The following is a 19,368-nucleotide window of genomic DNA, read 5'->3' as shown; positions in this document are numbered from 1 at the left end:
AATTCTCTCTACAGGTCAATCTGATAGAGGAATTTTCTGAACTAAAGTTCTGCCTTCCCAGATGACCTGAACTTGTGTCAAGACTATAAAAAACAAAACAAAACAAAAATAAAATAAAATAAAATAAAATAAAAAAACTAATCAGCACAAGAAACATTAGATTTTCTTTGAAATGGCAAAATCCCACCTCTAAACAAGCTGTCCTGTAACATGCCTTCTCCAAAGAGGTCCTTGTCCTTCTCAGTAGGGTCTCTGTCCCTCCTCTTTTGTTATCAGTGGTTGCCCTGGCCTCACATTCAACCTCAGATGGCGTACAAGAGCAAAAAATAAAAGCAATGACCAAGCAGGGACAGACTCTTTTTTTCTTTCCATTATTCCCTAAACAATAGAGCCACACCCAGCACTTGGTGCTATTGGGAAGCAATGGACACTCTTAGAGGTGGGTCTAGTAGGAGGTCTTTGGGTCCCTCAAAGGTACTCTTACAATGTGTGAGCAAGCCCCATCCCCTTCTTTCTCTTGTGCTTCCCCACTGTGAGGTGGATGGTTTGATCCACTCTCACCATGATACACTAGGTTGCCACAAGCCCCAAAGCAACAGGGTCAACCAGTGCGTTAAAACCTACAAACCTGTGAGCCCTACGAAACTGTGAGCCGAAATGAACTTGCCTTCTTTATGAGCTCTCTATCTTGGGTCTTCGTTATGGTGACACAGGTCTAACACACACAAGCCCTCACCAGCTAGTTCTAGGAAAGCAGCCTTTGTGGAGAACGGCACTATTGGACCTTCTCTTGGATTAGGTCTCTCTGGAGGGCAGATGGGGACACATCAAGGCTCAGAGACACGTCAGGTTCACACCACAGGTCCCTGCACTGTCATGCCTCTCCAGGCAGGCCCCCAAGGAGTTTTTCATCAGCCTTTTTCAGTGCCACCCAAAGAGTTCTTTATCAGTCCCTAGGGAGCATTCCCAACCACCCAAGTTGATTGCCCACTCTATGCCCCGCCTCAGTTTACCCTGGATCTCAAAGTTGGTCTTTGACACTGAACAACTGTCTCTCATCTGAACAAAGGAGTCAGAATTTTTTTTTTTTTTTGGTTCTTTTTTTCGGAGCTGGGGACCGAACCCAGGGCCTTGCGCTTCCTAGGCAAGCGCTCCACCACTGAGTTAAATCCCCAACCCCAGGAGTCAGAATCTTATGCTATCACACATCTGCCTGTCACTGTATGCAGTTGGCTCCAAGGAAGGAACAGGGTGGGTAGGCACTCCTTCAGCTGAGGCAATCATTAAGACAGAAGAGACCAAGGGAACTGTCAACAGGCACCCACAACATTTCTAATCATGGGAAGCATTAACCTCTGTGCCAGTATAGATGGGACTGTATCATTCTGTTGGTTTGGTTCAGGCTAGGTTGATTTCATCCAGGTAAGGGGCTAGCTTTATTCTGTTAGGTCTTATGTGGTAGTCTGAATAACAATGGCCCCATAGGCTCATGTATTTGAATGCTTTGTCACCAGGTTTTGTACACTGTGTATTATTCAGACGCTCATTACTGTGCCCAGAGATCTAGTTGCAGTTTGGACACTGGCATTGTCAAGCAACTCTTGTCTCAGCATTGTGTAAAAATTGTCACTTCTGACTGATTCACAAAGAGGCAGGACTTCCAAGCCCAGTAAGAGGGTCTCTGGTGGGGAGAGAGGGAGATTCCCCATGAGCAGTCTCCATGAACAGGTTGCCAGGGGAGTCGCTATGAGGACACTGGTGGAGCAAGAGAGCAGCCAGGGCAAGACGAAGTTGGCAAGTAATGGAGCACGTGGCTTGGTAGGAGGCCGGCATGGATGGATTAGAATAGATGGTTATCTGCCCAGCTTGAATGAGCTCTTATATTAATAAATATAAGGTCTCTGTGTCTTTATTTGGGAGTTAAAGCAGGCATAGAAAAGCCAGAATTACTTTACAACCAGGGAGAGGCACCATTTGAAAGATTAGAAGGATTAGGAGGTATGACCTTTTTGAAGTGTCTCTAGGGGTAGGATTTTTAAGGTTTCAAAAACCCATGCCAAGCCCAGAGAGTTAGTCAGTCTCTCTGTCTCTGTCTCTGTCTCTGTCTCTGTCTCTCTGTCTCTCTCTCTCTCTCCCCCTCCTCTTTCCCTGCCTATGGATCAGGATGTAGCCCTCAGCTATGGGTACTGCACCTGCCTGCACACCACCATGCTTCCTGCCATGATGATAATACAATAAAACCTCTGAAACTGTGGGCTGGCCCCCAGTTAAATGCTTTCTCTTACAATAGCTGTCTTGATCATCGTGTCTCTTCACAGCATTAGGACACAGTGACTAAGACATCTGGGAAGGACTCAGGAGGAGAGCTCATGCCACGAACTCTCTCACCCTGAAGAAGGTACTGGCTTCTTCCTCGTGCCGGTGGGAAGATGTTTGAGAGAGAAAGAAAAAGCACAAGACCAATGGTTGTGTTGGTGGTGGTGTTGTTGTTGTTGTTGGTGGTGGTAGTTTGGTTTGGTGGTTTGGTTTGGGTTTGGTTTGGTTTGGTTTGGTTTGAGAAGGGGGAAATCTCACTGTGTAGCCCAAGCAATCCCCAAATTCTTCCTGCCTCAACCTCCCAAATTCTGGGATTATATTTGTAACTGCAGACCATTACATCTAGCTATGCAAAAGTTTCTATTTGAAGCCAGTACATTTCCACTCCTAGCACACGTCGTTGATCCAAGCAAATCACAAGCTCAAACCAGAGTTAACATGGAAGGAAGATACCAAATAACACAGACAGATTTAGTCGTGCAAGATCTGGAGCGCCTTCCACAGTGATGGAACAGAATGCACATCCCCAGAACTTTGTTCTTCTCATTTTTTTTTTTTTTGAATGATTTGATTGTTTAAAACACGATCTTGGGCTGGAGAGATGGCTCAGTGGTTAAGAGCACTGACCGCTCTTCCTGAGGTCCTGAGTTCAATTCCCAGCAACCACATGGTGGCTCACAACCATCTGTAATGGGATCTGATGCCCTCTTCTGGTGTGTCTGAAGACGGCTACAGTATATTCATATAAATAAATAAATAAATTTTTTAAAAAGTTGTTTATAAAAACATGGTCTTGCCATATAGCCCTGGCTGGCTTAGATCTTATGATATAGCCTACCGTGACCTGTAACTCCCCACCCTCCTGCCTTAGCCTTCCTAGGAGTTGGGATTACAGAGACACAGCATGGTGCCCAGTTTGTAAATCTGAGTAGGCATCAATATCCCTTGTGAAGACCTTGGGAGTTCCACGTCTGTAACTTTGGGCTGAAGCAAAGCCACCAAGCTTTGGTTGGTTGGTTTTGCAGACAGAATCTCACTTATGTATCCCAAGCTAGCCTTGAATGAGATTCCGTTGCCTCCGTGTCTCTAGCGTGCTGGGTTTATATAGATGGGGCTGCCCTGCCCCGCTAGGTAATTAGCTCTAGTTGGTGTTTCCTCAGAGGTCAGCTTATGTGTACAAACTGTTCATTTCCCACACAGTAGCTAAGTAGTAGTTAAGAGTTAGGAATGAGAGGAATTTGAATTGAAATTCTGTCTTTTGCTCTTGCTAACATTGTCATCCTACAAATGTTTGATGACCTTTCTGAGTCCATTTCCTCATATTATAGGACAGTGATGCCTACGTGGGTTCTTTTGGTTTTGTTTGTTTGTTTGTTTGTTTGTTTGTTTTAGGTGGGGTATCAAGCAGTGAGTTCTAGGACAGCCAGGGCAATGGAGAGAGAGAGTGAGAGACCCTGTCTCAAGGAAAATAAATAAAAATAACCACACACACACACACACACACACACACACACACACACTTAAGTATCTATGAAAGGCTTCCTGAACTCTTGAACTGGAAGTGAAGTTCAGTGGTCAACTACTTTACACGTACAAAGCCCTGGGTTGTAACTCGCAGCACCACAAAAGAGAGAAAAGGAAAGAGAGCCTCCTACTAAGTGGAGCCTCTGACAGACACCCTGATATCCTGACACAGGACAGCAAGCCACACTAAGCCTCTGGGGCTGTGTGCAGTGCGCATACTCCAATTCCATTTCCTTTTGAACTTTTTCCCCTTTTGAGACAGCCTCTCGAACCTAGGCACACCTTGAATTCACTATGGAGCTGAGTGTGACCTTGAACTCACGATCTCGCTACTCCCACCTCAAGTGTGGGGATTCCAGGTGCTTACTGCCACATTTATAGCAGTTGCTGCTGTTGCTGCTGCTTCTCCTCCTCCTCTTTTCTTCATTCTCTTCCTCTCCCTCTTCCTCTCCCTCCTCCCCCTCCTCCCCTTCATCTTGCTCTGTTATGCTGGGCCTGTTATGCTGCCCAGACAACAGGCTAGTCTTGAATTGCTGGACTCAATCCACCCCGCCTCCTTAGGGACATGTCACCACACCTGGCCTTTTGCACCCTAAAAACAATCAACCAGTGAACACAGGAACAGCAAGGACTGTGAGGGAGGGAGGCTTAGGCAGACGGAGAGGATTACCACAGCCCCAAACTGGAGGCTGGTCTCTCGCACTCACAGCGCTCTCCTCTGAGGAGCCTGAGGTTGGACCTCACGCTAACACCTTGTTTGATGTAAGGACTGAATCACTGCGCCTTCTACTCTGCCTTTGTGACTTCAGTCAGGCCAGTTCACGTCTGAAGCTGAGTCTGGCATCTACAGGGTAAGAGCAACAGAGGCGGCCTCATTAGGGATGGTGAGGAGAGAGTAAACCAGTCACTGCCTATTCCACAGTCCTCGAAAACAGTTCCTGACACACAGGGTGGTCCCCTGGGCCTCACCAGCAGCCCACGGGAATTCCACTGAGGACCTGGTCTCTGAGGGAAGGTATGAGAACCTTCTGAGAATGACTGACTGCTCACTAAAATGACCTATGATGCCACTTACTCACAGGAGAGCCTCTAATAAGAAGGGATTCCCCAGAGCATAGGGACATTAAGCTTGGGCAAGACAAATGCAGGACAGAGATGAGAAAGAACTTCCTGAAAGTCAGGGTTGGCTAATAAAATTGGAAATAATGATTTAGAGCTGTGGCGTTCCTGGGCTGAACAAGGAGTGGCATAATGAGACGGGTTGGGACAGTCACCTGCCCTGACAAGTGGGTCTTCACACACACACACACACACACACACACACACACACACCAGGAGCCAGGTCTGTGACCTCTGACTAAGTGGCGTGGGCTGGGCTGGTAGAAACTGGCTGTGGTTGGGGAGAAACTGCCCTAACTATGAAAAAATTTACAAGGACTAACCTTGAGTGTCTACTGCCCACTCACGTGGGCTTCGGGGACACCCAGGCACAGAGTGAAGCACTTTGAGGAAGGGAACTGAGGGAAGCAATTGTGTGCATGAATCAACCTTCATGTGTAGCTCCCAGGGGCAGGCTGGGAGAAGGTTGTTAGGCCAACTCAGGGACCCTCTGCCAGGATGTCAGCCAGCCCTCAGATTGCAAGGCCTTGTGGGTCTCCTCCAAAAGAACAGGCATAGGGCTTGCCCAAGGTTCCCCAAAACCAAGCCAAATCAGTTGTCATTTCCAGGAGAAGCCACTAGGGGCAACAATGTTCCCCTGGGGTAATGGGGCAGAGAAATCCCTGAGCAGCTGTGATGTGTAAAGTACCCATGATTGCTGTGGTTTTGGGTTTTCATTGTTTTGTTTTGTTTTCCTCTCTGGAAGCAGAGAGCATCCCACAGATGAGGGGTTTGGTATGGTCACCTGTGCCTCATTGCTAAGGTTTCCTGGGATGCCGAGACACAAGGGCCCTACAAGTCTGGGTGAACATTTTACACCCTTCTCAGGTCAAAGGCAGAGGAAGGCCCAGTCAGAGAACAGGCCTGGAGTTCAGACACCCGATTCCAAGGCCAGCCCTGGGGAAACCCCACATCATTCTTCCTCTGGGGCTCCCTGTTCCTCTTCTAACTTCCTCTGTCACCTGTGCCCCCAGCAGACGCCTCACATTCCCACAGTGCCTCAGCCTCTTTCCATGCTAGAATAGACAGACATCTTCACACATTTGAAAGAGCGTCAAACGCTTTCCTGATGAGCCATCCCCATCCACATACTCTGCTTAGCCTGCCGATGAAGGGTAATACTAAACCAAGGGTGATCATAGGAAATCATCCAAACACCAGCTATCAAAAAACAGGCGGGAACAGAGAGAGAGGTGACAGTGTGGGCAAGTATCCTCCAAATGAAATGTTCTGGGTCTTCCAGTTCAGTGCAGTGCCATTGGGCAAATACTGAGGCTAGGCTAGCGCCACCATGCTTTATGCAAGGGGCTATCTCTGCTTCAGGGACATTTAGTCAAGGGCCAGGACACACACACAGAGATAGCTGCGGGGCTGGAATAAGAAAGTGGCAGAGCCTTTGAAGAAACACTGTGGGGCTGGAGAGATGGCTCAGCGGTTAAGAGCACTGACTGCTCTTCCACAGGTCCTGAGTTCAATTCCCAGCAACCACATGGGGGCTCACAACCATCTGTAATGGGATCTGACGCCCTCTTCTGGTGCGCCTGAAGACAGCTACAGTGACTTATATATAATAAATAAATCTTTAAAAGAAAGAAAGGAAGAAAGAAAGAAAGAGAACTGTGAGTGGGGCCACCCAGAGGTGATCGGCTTGGAGGTGGGATTACCCCTAGGGAGCCATCAAAGCAGACGAGTCTGGAAGACCTGACCTTTCAGTATTTCTGTTTGTTTGTATACAAGCCCTGGATAATACTGAATCTCTGGTCCTCATGCCTCCGCCTCCCCAGTGCCAGAGTAAGAGTCACGTGCCACCAGGTTACACTGATGTGGGGAGTCAGGCTGTGCGCTTCACACGTGCCAGGCCAGCACTGAGCCAACTGACTGAGCCATGCCCCGGCCCTCCTTGTTTCCTTTTAAAATTTTCTTCCCAATTGTATTTATGTGTGTGAGGAGGTCTGAGTCTCTCCTTCCACTAGGTGGGTCCTGAGGCCTTTGTTTTCCCAGTCTTCTCCTTAGCCTTGTTTGCTAGTTTTTCTGCCAGGGTCTCACTGTGGGCACTCATGCTTCAGCCTCCTGGGAATGGGGGACAAGTGTACATCACACTCAGCTCCCAGCTCCCAGCTCCTTTACATGAAAGCTCTTCCACATCATGGGTCTTTGTTCATCCTTTGTCCCAAAAGTGTCCTTCCTGCAGCCCCGCCAGCATCACCGTTTGCACTCAGCACTGTGGTCTCAGTACAAAGCTCAACTCCTCCATGAAGCCTTCCTTCCTATGTAGGAGCTGGTCCCTCTTACGTGTGCTCATGGTTTCCAGCCCATTAAGTCTATGTCTACCTTTATCAAGGTTCTGTCTACCCATCTGTCTCTCCACAAGTCTGGAGGTCCCTGAGTCTGGGTGGCATTCTCTCATTTATCTCAAGATTCCTGAGACCTCCCACAGGGGGACAGGAGGAAGCAAGGCAGGGAGAACAACGGGAGGCCAAGGCCAACGGAAGGCACCAGTGACCCAGCTGCCTTGCATGCATTGTCTTCCATGACCTGCTCAAGCCCCCAGTCTGTCCCCAACTCTTCAGAAAAGACATGAGTCCCATTGGCTGCCTCCTGTGGCTAGTAACTCCTAGCACCTCATTAACAAAGATGGCCCACCTCTCCCCAGGGATGTGGACTGGGTCGAACTTAAAGCTCAGTTCATCTTTGGCACCTTCCCGCCTCTTGAAGCTTTGTGCCTACCCCGCAGATTCACCGCTGGGCCCCAAAGTTACCTTTCAGACAGAGCCTTTCGATCCTCCAAACTCAGATCCCAGGACACCTCATCAGCTGGGAGCCTGATGAAGAGCATCTGGCCCAGGGAGGAAACTGAGGCATGGTCAAAGAATGTGACCCATGTTCTGGCTACTGGGAACTTCTAAGGAAACAGAAAAAGGAAAGAGGTATCCAGAAGGTCCCCTGTGTTCTAACCAGTGACTCCCAGCCCCTCCTGGCAGAGGTTCAGCCTCTGGCACCCTAGTCTTCAGTCGAGTGAGGATTCAGTTCCTCTCTGCTTGTGCTTCCTTCTCAGCCCGCCCCAGGAGTCTGCCCTCCCCAGTTCAGAAGAGCTTGGTTGTAGAAAGGACGGCCAGACAGAGCCAGAATAGAAGGAACGAACCAAGAAAGCCTTTGAGTCCACCTGCCCACACACCAGGAGCTGGCCACACCTCTGTCTTTAGCTGTGTCTGGGAACCTCTCCTCCCAGGGAGACTTGATACAGGCCCCAGGGGCACTGGGAGGTGGAGGTGGGACCTCAGTCCTGAGGGAAGGGAAAGGGTTAACTCTGCCTGGGTCTATGGGAGGCATCAGCAGCTCATCCCAGGTGGGGGGGGGTGGAGGGGGGGCAGGGGTGGGGGGGTGGAAGTCCAGGATTGTCTCTGTCACCCTCTCAACTCCAATTTCCCTCTTTCTTCTCCTTCCACCTTTATCTGGGAAACAGTGGGAGGAGGAGCCAAGAGCCCTCAGCCCCGACCATCTCCAGGGTGTCATTTAATATGGCCAGTAATCACCACCAACTGGTTCCTTAACTCTCTCCCACGGCTACTCACAGTCACTGCATATGTCTTCCTCTTCTCCTGGCCCCGCACAGTGTGACTGCTAGGAACAGGCAAACACTACATCCTTAACAAGCAGGGATCCAACTCCTTCCCCCCAGGGCACACAGCTGGGGGCAGGATGCAGGATGGAGGTAACCAGAGGGCTCCTCTGTAACGCTGAAACCTCACCACATCATAATTTGAAAAACAACACTGGAGAGCAAATTGTGGCTGAGAACAGGAACACACATTCAAATAACCAATAAAGGTTGCCTCTCGCCATGGGAGAGGGTGAGAATTACAGCATCCCCCCCAACCCCCCACTCCCACCCCTTCACCCTCCCCACCCCCACCCCCAACCCGGCTCTGAACACTTCTGAAAGGGTTTTGAGGACTTTGGGATGCTTTGTGTGGTGAGAGGTTGTGTCAGTCCAGTCCATTGGCAGAAGGAAGATCCCAAAGTGGACCTCAGACCTGCCCACGCCTCTACAGAGACGACTGCCTCTGGATCACACATCCATGAGATGATGCCTCTCATTTCTTCCCTCAGACCAGACAACGTGACTTGGGAATGTGGGGCGGGGTGTGGATGAGGGGGTGGGGCTTTCACATCACCTCCAACCAGTGCTGTACCACTTTGGAGAAACTGTTCAGTTTGTAGCCTTTAGGAAAGCCACGCTGGCCCAAGGGCAGTACGGTGGGAAGGTGCCCTCACCTGGTATCACCCTCCTTCCAGGCTTAGGTAATGGGAGGACTGTTGGGTATGGGCTAAGCCTGGCCCCAGACCCCTCCCTGAATCAAACGCAAAGTCCACAGAACCTTCCGCCCTGTTGCCAGGGAAGGCCAGCAAGTCCACTGGAGATAAGGGCTACACTTTGGACTCTACTCCATGGCCAGAGGACGGCCATAGTGACGAGGATCCCTGGGCCTACGCCCTTCCTGATGCTAGGCTGGCTCCCTTTCAGGGTAACGGTCTAGGACAGGCAAGAGGGGAAAGGGTGCAACGCAGGGAAGGTTACCTGCCACAAGTCACTTGGTCATTACCTCACCGCCTCCGCGTAGCGGCGCCCAACCTCTCATTTACCCCTCATTACCCTGGCGCCTGGCAGGGGTCTGGCCGGGAAGGGAAGACGCGCTGGTGGCCTGCGGGTGGCACTGGTTCCAGCCCCTGACCCCGACCAGGTGACAGATTGCTGACTAGTTCAGGTGCAAAAGAAAGGGAGAAGGCACACACCGCGAAGTGAGCACTCCTGGTCTGGGGTTGGTGTACCGGAGTCCGGCTCCGTCCGGGTGACCGGGACCGCGACGCTGCACGGCTCCCAGGGAGGGGGAGGTGCCAGCCCGCGTCCCGCCCCTCTGCCGCCACCTTCACCTCCCCTCCCGGCCCCGTGCTGCCTGGTCCCGCGGGCCGCTCGGTCCTAGTCCCCAGGCTGGGACAGTGGGACTGCCATCGCCAAAGAAGCTGACAACGACCCGGATTCCCACCGGATCCAGCGGGCATCAAGGACAGCGGAAGCCCGGACACCTGCGCTCACAGGTGAGCACTTGAGAGGGCGAGTGCCAGTGGACAGGGACCCGGGGATCTGGGACAGGGTCGCCAGGCCTCAGAAGGAGGAGGGAAGGAGGCCGGGAAAGAGGGAGGGAGAAAAACTGGGCCTGGGAAAAGATAGAAAGGGTGGGAGTGGGGAGGGATAGTAAGGGAAGCGGGGGAGGGAAGGGCGGGGGACTGCCCTCAGGGGCTGAACTGTTGTTGCCCCGGGGCGAGAGACGTAATGAGCAATCTCCTCTGCGCAGAAGTCAGAGAAAGTTAGGGGAGAGAAAAGGAGGTGCTCAGGGACCAGCCGATGGGAAACCAGCCCCTGTATAGTGTGTGTTATTGAGTCCAACTCCCATTAAGGGCCTCTTCTCCTCAGGCCCTGCCTACTGCAAGGGATGGGTCTTCCATCCAGGTCTGGAAAAGAGGGGTGGAGTCCGGCATCTGACTTGCAGCTCCATGGTGGTGTCCTCAGAGGCTGGGAAAGACCGAACTTAGTGGGAGTGCAGCGGGTTGCCTCAACTAGGCTCGTCTCTACAGACCCTGTCTGACAGTTCTCCCGACTTCGCCAGATTGTGCGTGGACGTGGGGGTCCAGGTAAGGGGTGCGCAGACTTCTCAGGAAAGGGACAAGATTTATTGTAGAGCCTCTTGCCTACTGAGTCTCAGTTGCGACTAACAGAAAAGCAGCCATGGATGGCAGCCCAACCAGTAAGGGTGACCGGATGGCTGAACCGTGATAAAACTAGATGTAACTCATGGCATGGGAACTGTGTGTATTGTTTTTCATTTCCCCCAAACATTATTATTATTAATTATTATTATTATTATTATTAGCTTTCCCCCCTACTATTTAAAAACGTAAACGTTGCCAAGCCCAGTGGAATATGTCTGTGATCACCGTCCTCTAGGAATTCAGTCAGGGGAATGCAGAGTTGGAAGGTGGTCTAACCTGAGTTACACAGTGTGTTCCAGGTCAGCCCGAGCTATGAGACCCTCCTGTCTCAAATCAGGAAAGAAAATAAAAGCCGTTCTTAGCCCACAGTCTGTCCCAACACGAGGGACCCTCTTGGCTGTCTCGAGTCAGTTTTACCCCTCCCAGTTCATGGAGTTTGTGCAGTGTTGACAAAGGCAATGCAAGAAAGGAGACACCTAAGTGCGAGAGGACCCGGCTACCTGCGGCTATCTAGAGTGCTAGACATGCCTGCGACCCTTGCTCCCAGCTGCTCTTGAGGCTACAGCATCCTCTGAGGCTGAAGTGTGGATGTTTCCCACTTGTAAAGCAGATGTTCCTACCCAGCCTGCACCTGGACCTGCCTTCCCTCTACTAACCTGTAGTTAGCACACACCCCTCCTCCCTCAAGTGATCACCACCTGGCCCTCTTCCTCCCCACTCTGGTCTTTCCTTGCTGTCTGACCAGCGGAGACATTCCTTACTAATACAGCCTGGGCTTTCTGTCTTGCAGAAAAGGGGACCCCCACCCCTTTCTCCTGGACATTGGAGATATGATCCTCTGGGGGTAACTCAGGAAAGAAACAATGCAAACCTTTGATCCTCCAAATGAGGGCCCCCTCCAAGGCCTGGTTGCTTCCCGAATTGAGACTTATGGGGGCCGTCACCAGACCTCTGCCCAGAGTTCTGCTGGGAATACATATCCCAGAGGAGGTCCTGCATTGGTGAGTTGGCCTGTGCCCGGAAGGTGACCTGGGTGGGGCAGGAGGGATGACACCAAGGCTTTGAAGTCTGTCCCCTTCTAGTTTCACAGGCTGCTCTATTCTTGTCCCTTAACCTCCTCCACTTTCCGGGGTTGCTAGGGTGAGGGAGGGGGCAGTGCCTGGGCCAGGACACCCAGCCCCAGACAACAGAGTGGGAGAGGCAGGGAGCTCAGAAGAGGGATTGGGAAGCATTTCTGAGTTACCATTGCATCGGGGAAAGGCATCTTTCAGTCTCTACTTGAGCTGGGAGGAGTCAGAAGCTCCCTGAGTCAGGGCTGAAGAAGAGCAAAGGTTCAGGGTGCCCCTGTTCTCACAGGGGAGGCGGGGGAGTGGCCTGAAGGGTCACCGTCCCGCCCCTGGCTCCACCTGCCCGGCCCACTTCCAAGCCTCGTAGAGGAAAGGGGTGTGGAAGCCAGGGCTTAGGCTGTTTCTGCCCTCAGTGCTTCCTTAAGAACAGTTCCTCTTCTAGCTGGGGGTATTCCCTGCCTCCCTAGAGGATTCCACCCCTGGAAACAGAGACTTGCCCAGGCAGAGGGCAGAAAGGGACACTAGGAAGTATGTGAGGCCATTCAGGCCAAGGCAGACAAAGAATGTGACCAGGCCTGCCTTGGGAGGAGACTTGTGGCTTCAACCTCTAACACAGAAGGGCAGCAACTCCCAGTGGCATAGGACGCTAGCTGCAGGCCCTAGGGAAGAGGCTGAACCTTTGTGGTCTCTCATTCCCACATGTGAGGGAGCCCAGCCGCCCACCAAGGGATGAACTCAGAGCACAGCACAGATTATCCACTGTTCCTGTGAGTCCGTGGCACAGAAGGCATGTGTAGAGCGGGGCAGAAGCTGGGCAGCCAATGCAGAGCCCAGGCGTGTGTGTGCCTGTGTACCAGCTCTGCAGGAGGCCTCAGCCTCTACCTCCAGGTTCCCTCAGGAGCCAGGCAGGCATGCCCCTGCCCAGCTGAACTTGGCCTCCCTGGCAGCAGCAGCAGTGACTCAAAGCAGCAGCAACTCACACCAAACTGGTTTGATGAGAGCAGTGAGCCAGCCCAGCGTGCAGGGGCAAGGGTGACGGACCGAGCCAAGCTCATTCCTTACCACCTCTCTAGTATTTCTGGTACTCCCAGAACATCCTCTGTCTTCTCCTCCCCCAGGACCTTAGTCGCCGACGCCTACAGCACTATGTCCCCTTTGCCAAGGGTTCCGGCCAGACCCGAGGCCTGTCTCCTCAGGAACCAGACCCAGAGAAGAGACATGGAAACTATTTTGGGGTTGGCTCACCTTACTTCCCCAAATTCAAGGTAAGGATTCCCTTGACTTCTGTCCCAATGCTCACAGTCCCAGCCACGATGGCAGAGAGAGAGAGAGAGAGAGAGAGAGAGAGAGAGAGAGAGAGAGAGACACCTCTGAGAGCAAGCACCTTTGAGAAGTCAGACAGGCACAGCTCTCTGCAGAGGCACTCTCCAGAAGAAGCTCTGTGCGTGGCTGATACGCTGGATCCCATGAGACTGAACTATTAATATTAAATTCCCTGCTTTGGGGGCTGGAGAGATGGCTCGGCAGTTAAGAGTACGGACGTTTCTTCCAGAGGACCTGGGTCCAATTCCCAGCACCAACAGACACAACAGCTCACAACTGTCTGTAACTCCATTTCCAGGGGACCTGATACCCTCACATAGACATACATGTGGGCAAAACACCGGAGCACATAAAATAAAAATAAACTCACAGCTTTTGGAAATTACCAAATACTATGTGATCTGGGGGCACTCTATTCATCCCTACTCTCCCGTAGCATCCTTCATCCCAGCTAGGAGCCCTACCACTTCCTCCCATGTCACAAGAAGGGCAGAGTGGACATAAAGATTATTTGTTCCCACATTATTTGACACCAAAACCACTTACAACAAACAATTTTAAAGCATGATGCTTCATAAATATCTCTGTTTTGAGCCAAGTGTGATGATTCACATTTACAATCTCTGCACACCGGAGGCTGAGGCAGGAGGGTTGCAAGTTCAAGGGTAGCCTAAGCTGCATAGCAAATCCCCACCTAAAACCAAACAAAAATGTGTCCACTTTATGTCCCGGTGTTACCTGACACCGTGCTTTTTTGTTTTATTTTGTTGTTGGTGGTTTTGTTTTGTTTTGTTTTCAAGAGAAGGTTTCTCTGTGTAGCCCTGGCTATCCTGGAACTCACTCTGTAGACCAGGCTAACCTCAAACTCATAGCAGTCCACTTGCCTCGTCCTTCAAGTGCTTGGATTAAAGGCACACACCACCACCACCCAGCAAGACTTTCATAAGTCTCGTCCTGGTCCCTGCTTGAAGGCCCCTCAGTCTGGGGTGTATATCTTAGTGGTAGAAGCATGCAGAAGGTCCTGGATTCGATTTACAGCACAACCAAAAACTGATTTTTTTCTTTCCTTTCTTTTTCTTTCTTTCTTTTTTTTAAGTAAAGAAAATCAATTCTTGAAGACTACTCTGAGAAGTCTGATTGTGCCCCTCACCCCTATTCTGAATTAGGAAACTTCTAATTCTGGTCAGGGAGGTCCCCTCAAACCCCTCTACCTTGGAATCTTTCTGCAAACAAAACTGGGACTTGACTTCCTGGGCAATAACAAACCTAGTTATTGCCCTACCAGGCACACATGTGTATCCGTGCGTGTGTGCATGTAGCCCTTCCAGAGCCTGGGCACCAGACGTTGAGGACATGACAGGCTAACCATCTTCCCTGCTCTCCCAGGAAGTCTCCAAGGCCCATGAGCTAGAAGTGAGACTGCATACATTCAGCATGTTTGGGATGCCCCGCCTGCCACCGGAGGATCGGCGACACTGGGAGATAGGAGAGGGGGGTGACAGTGCCCTGACCATTGAAAAGTCCTGGAAGGAGCTGGTGCTAGGACACAAGGTGGGCTTGAAACGGTATACATCCCCACAATGCTTCAGACCCTCCTCCACACACACAAGCATGAATTTCACTTCTGGCCTAAAGAAGACAAAGGCCTTGGGATACAGCACGTAGACGGGAAAACCTCCAGAAATCTTGTTCAAATCCCAGCTCCACCACCTTGGTTATGACAGGGAACCTCCCCGAGCCTCACTGGCTTCATAAGGAAAATGGTGGTGATGTCTCCTACAAACTAGAGGACTGGCTAAAATGACAAGGTCCTGGGTAAAGGGACCAGAATCCGTGGCGCGGATCTAGCACTTAACAAATGGCACCTGCTCTCATCAGCGTTCCCCAAGTGAACCAGCACTGTCCCCCTCAGGAGATGAATCGCGAGCTTTGCCACCAGCAGGAAGCACTGTGGGAGCTCCTGACCACTGAGCTGATCTACCTGAGAAAGCTGAAGATCATGACTGATGTGAGCCACCTTCAACCCCACCCCCCACCCCAACCTGGGTCCTTAGTGTTATCTCCATCCTCCCAGAGCAGAAGGGCTGGGATGAGGTCTGGGAGGCAGGACCTGCTCAGGAGAGAGGAGACTGGAGATGGCAGTGCTGGGAGGACCCTGAAGGAGGAAGGTGAGGGGCTGAGTCTCTGTCTTCCTCCCTGCCTCTAGCTCCTGGCAGCTGGTCTGCTGAATTTGCAGCGGGTGGGACTCCTGACTGAGGTGAGTGGAAGCATAGAAGGAGGCAGGGTCTCGGGGAGTTCTCCAGGCTGCACAGTCTGAATTCCCACAGCCCTGTTTTCTGAGACGTCCCTAGTTTCCCTATATTTTCCATTTGCATTAGACCCTCAGCAGGCCACAGGCCCCTAGCTCCCCTGATGCCGTGGGGGCGGGGTGGGACAGAGGGACTCCCAAGGATCTTCCAGGCCACTGTCAGGCTTTTCCCTTCCTTCCCAGCCCTGTCACTCAAGCTAAAAGTCTTCACCTGTCCCTCCCTGACTGTGACAAAAGTCTGTTACAGAGTTCTGCTCACTCCTTCCAGGTGTCAGCTGAGACCCTCTTTGGAAATGTCCCCAAACTGATTAGAACTCACCGGAGATTTTGGGAGGAGGTGTTGCAGCCCATCCTGGAAGACACTCGTACTTCTGGCCAACCTTTGGACCCTGTCAGCTTACAAAATGGCTTCCTGACAGTGAGTCTGGGGAGACCCAGAAAGATCAGGATGAGGGCAACTCAAAAGAATCCACAGGGCACACCCCAGCCCGACTCTAATATACAACCACATCTCCTTCACTCCATTCCACAAATGTGACCTGTCCCAAAGGCTCTTTGGTCTTCTAGGGACTCTTATGAAATGAAAATATACCTAGGAGGTGGGGGAGGGGTGCTCTCATCAACTCTACAATTTGTATTTGTGTTCCTTTTTATTTATTATTATTATCATTATTAATTTTGAAGTTTTTGTTATTGTTTTTATTTGTTTGTTTGGTTGGTTGTTTTTTTTTTTGAGACAAGATTTCCTATGTAGCCCTAGCTATCCTGGAACTCACTCTATAGACCAGGCTGGCCTCAAATTCACAAAGATCCACCAGCCTCTGCCTGCCTCCTGAGTGCCAGGATTAAAGGCATGCACCATCTCCACCTGGTTCTTGTTTTGTCTTGTTTTGTTTTGTTTTAAAGACAATGTTGCCCAGGCTAGCCTCAAATACAAGCTCTCCCTGCCTTAGCTCTTCAAGTGCTGTAATAACAAATGTGCGTCACTTGGCGGCTATAAAACATTAATGATTTCATTGAGACCCATCAGCAAACAGCTAAGAGCAAGACCTCGGTCTAAAGGGCTAGAGAGGTGGCTCCATAGTCATGAACACTTGCTGCTCTTGCAGAGGACCTGGGTCTGTTTCCCAGCACCTACCTGGTGGCTCACAACCATCTGTAACTGGTTCAAGGGGACCTGGCCTGACCTCTAAGAGAACCAGGAAGGTACATGGTACACACACACACACACACACACACACACACACACACACACACACAGGTGAAACACACATACACACAAAATAAAATAAATAAATTTAATAAAATGCCTCTTAAACAATGCTACCTAAGTAAGGAGATCCCGGAGGCATTGAATGTGAGAAAAAGAGCTAGCCTAGGGCTAGACTTTCTTCCACAGTGTCTCTGAGTCAGCAGGAAACACTGGGATGGCGTGCAAAGCTAGGTCAGGCAGTTTCCTGGGAGCCTTGGCACCCTCTTCCTTTAGAGCAGAGCTTCTGGGCAACTTTCAGGTCATAGAAACAGGAGCCCCAGTGTCCCGAAAACAAGTTAGGTTGAATTATTGATGGCGAGAGAGTGAGTCTGGAGGAGCAGGTACAGACAGTACCACAGAGAGAACGAACTCCAGGAGTGACCAGGGTCTGCCTCTCCGGGTGTCAGTTCCTCTCTGGAGGACAGAATGAGGGGTCCAGTTGTGGGAGATGTCTAGGGAGTTGGAAGCTGGCAGAGGCTTCCCTGAGGGACTGTGTGAGGTTCTCTCCTCAGCCTACAGCCACGTTCCACAGCCAGAGTTTATTCACGGCCTCCCCTGCCTAATTTGTTCCTCCAGTTTGGCCAGCGGTTCCAGCCCTATATCCAGTACTGCCTTCGAGTAAAGCAGACCATGGCTTATGCGCGGGAGCAGCAAGACAGGAACCCGCTGTTCCGCACCTTCGTGCAGGTGGGGTGCTGTGGAGCACAGGGGCTCCGATGGGGGAGGGTGCAATTGCACAGCCAGGTCATGCCAGGCTTCCGCCGGGTGCAAGGCTGGGTTACTGGAAGTGCAGGCAGGAAGGGCCCTGTACACTCCTGAGCTCTGCCCCCTCCCCTGCAGTGGTGTGAAAAACACAAGCGCTCCGGAAGACAGACACTGGGTGACTTGCTCATCAAGCCTCACCAGCGCATCACCAAATACCCACTGCTGCTGCAGGCTGTGCTCAAGAGAAGCCCTGAGCCCCGAGCCCAGCTGGCCCTGGACAACATGGTAGGTATTTAGGTGGGGCCAGGGTCCTTGTGTGGTGGGGGCTGGTGGGTGGGTAAGAAGTGATCTGTAGAAATCCCCGGAGGTCTCATTCCTCATACAGTGCTGACTGACTAGACCTATTTTAGAGCGCTCTGGCTACCATTGAATGGGGAAGCCGGGCTCAGCTGTACCTCCTTCTGCTTCTCACACCCTAAGATCGTAGCCGTGGAGTCCTTCCTGCAACACATAAATGGGCTGGTCCGACGGGGTGAAGAGCAGGAGAGTTTAATGGCTGTGGCCCAGCGCATAGGACCCTATGAGGTGCTGGAGCCCTCCAGCGAGGAGGTGGAGAAGGTGAGGAAACGGGGTGGGGGATGGGGGGAGGGGCTCCGAAAATGCCAGGCTCCAGGGAAAGCAGATGGAGGAGAAGCCTGACAGAGAACACAAGTACCTGAGTGCCACAGTCGGGTGTGTCCGTTCCTTTCTGTGGGAGGAGCCCAAAGGGTAGATGGGAAGAGTAAAGAGGGAACCCTGGGATGTCTGCTGTGGCTCCCGGTTCAGAAAGGATGGACCAGTCCCAGCACAAGGAGCCACCGCGGGTTGGGATGGAGAGGCACGCCCGCAGGATGCCCTGATCCCTTTTCTGCTTGCTCTCTGTTGTTCCCTTAGCACCTGCGTCAGTTCTCCACCCTGGATCTGATGACTCCTATAGAAGGGGTTGCCCCTGAGAACACCAGGCAGCTGTTGCTGGAAGGGCCTGTGCGGATGAAGGAAGGGCGAGAAGGGAAGGTGAGGGTACCATGCATAGAGGTGACAGAGGAGAAGACATGTAAGGACACAGGGATGAGAGGCAAAGGAGCTGGAAACAGGAATAAGGGAGGTGGCTTGGTGGGTAAGATCGTTTGCTCTTTAGGTATGCGGACCTGGGGATAGAGAGCGATGGCTCAGCAGTTAAGGGCACTTGCTGCTCTTGCAGAAGACCCAGTTTCAGTTTTCAGGACCCACATGGCCACTCACAGTTGTCTGTAACTCCAGCTCAAGGGACTGGCATCTCCAGGCACCGCATACATACATGTGCTACACAGACAGATTCATGAAGGCAAAACATGCATCCACATAAAACAAAATAAACAGGGCTGGAGAGATGGCTCGGCGGTTAAGAGCGAGGATTGCCTTCCGGAGGTCCTGAGTTCAGATCCCAGAAACCACATGGTGGCTCACAACCATCTGTAATGGGATCCGATGCCCTCTTCTGGTGTGTCTGAAGACAGTGACAGTGTACTCACAGATAAATAAAAATAAAAAATAAAACAAATATCTCCTTCAAAGAAAAAAATCAAGAAGCCGCAGTTTCCAAACGGGATCCAAACATCAAACAAAACGTGAGAACCTACATTTGAATCCTCAACACCTTCTTAAGGAACTGAGCCTAGGGGCTAGAGAGACAGCTCAGTAGCTTAGAGTGCTTGCTGGTCTTGCGGAAGTCCAGTGGTCACCACCCATTGGTGGTGGTTTGTTATTGCCTGTAACTTAGCACCAGAGGAGGATCTAAAACTCTCCTCTGGCTTCCTGGAACACCTTCACTTACATGCACATACTCCCACACAGTCACACACACTAAATAAAATAAATGGTTTATGATTTTTTTAAAAAATTTTTTATTGGGGTTGGGGATTTAGCTC

General features: G+C 51.3%; 1 protein-coding gene across 4 annotated transcripts in view; it reads left to right on the top strand.

Moving 5' to 3' along the window:
• Positions 1 to 9,928: 9,928 nt before the first annotated feature.
• The window catches only part of Plekhg6 (pleckstrin homology and RhoGEF domain containing G6), an 18,452-nt gene continuing 9,012 nt past the window's right edge, over positions 9,929 to 19,368 (top strand). The window contains exons 1-12 of one of the 4 annotated variants that reach the window (XR_015685209.1): positions 9,929 to 10,095; positions 10,472 to 10,689; positions 11,558 to 11,768; positions 12,953 to 13,099; positions 14,544 to 14,708; positions 15,070 to 15,165; positions 15,364 to 15,414; positions 15,734 to 15,883; positions 17,294 to 17,404; positions 17,558 to 17,707; positions 17,903 to 18,040; positions 18,356 to 18,794. Coding sequence is in view for 3 of the 4 variants with exons in the window: in NM_001427743.2 (NP_001414672.1) it covers positions 11,631 to 11,768; positions 12,953 to 13,099; positions 14,544 to 14,708; positions 15,070 to 15,165; positions 15,364 to 15,414; positions 15,734 to 15,883; positions 17,294 to 17,404; positions 17,558 to 17,707; positions 17,903 to 18,040; positions 18,356 to 18,475 (1,266 nt within the window). In the remaining variant the exon portion in view is untranslated. 4 annotated transcript variants of the gene reach the window in all.

Source organism: Rattus norvegicus, chromosome 4 (assembly GCF_021556685.1).
Source record: "Rattus norvegicus strain SHRSP/BbbUtx chromosome 4, alternate assembly SHRSP_T2T, whole genome shotgun sequence".
In the NCBI taxonomy this organism is placed as follows: Eukaryota; Metazoa; Chordata; class Mammalia; order Rodentia; family Muridae; genus Rattus; species Rattus norvegicus.
Note: the sequence above shows the minus strand (reverse complement) of the source record. Positions and strands in the feature narration are given on the sequence as shown.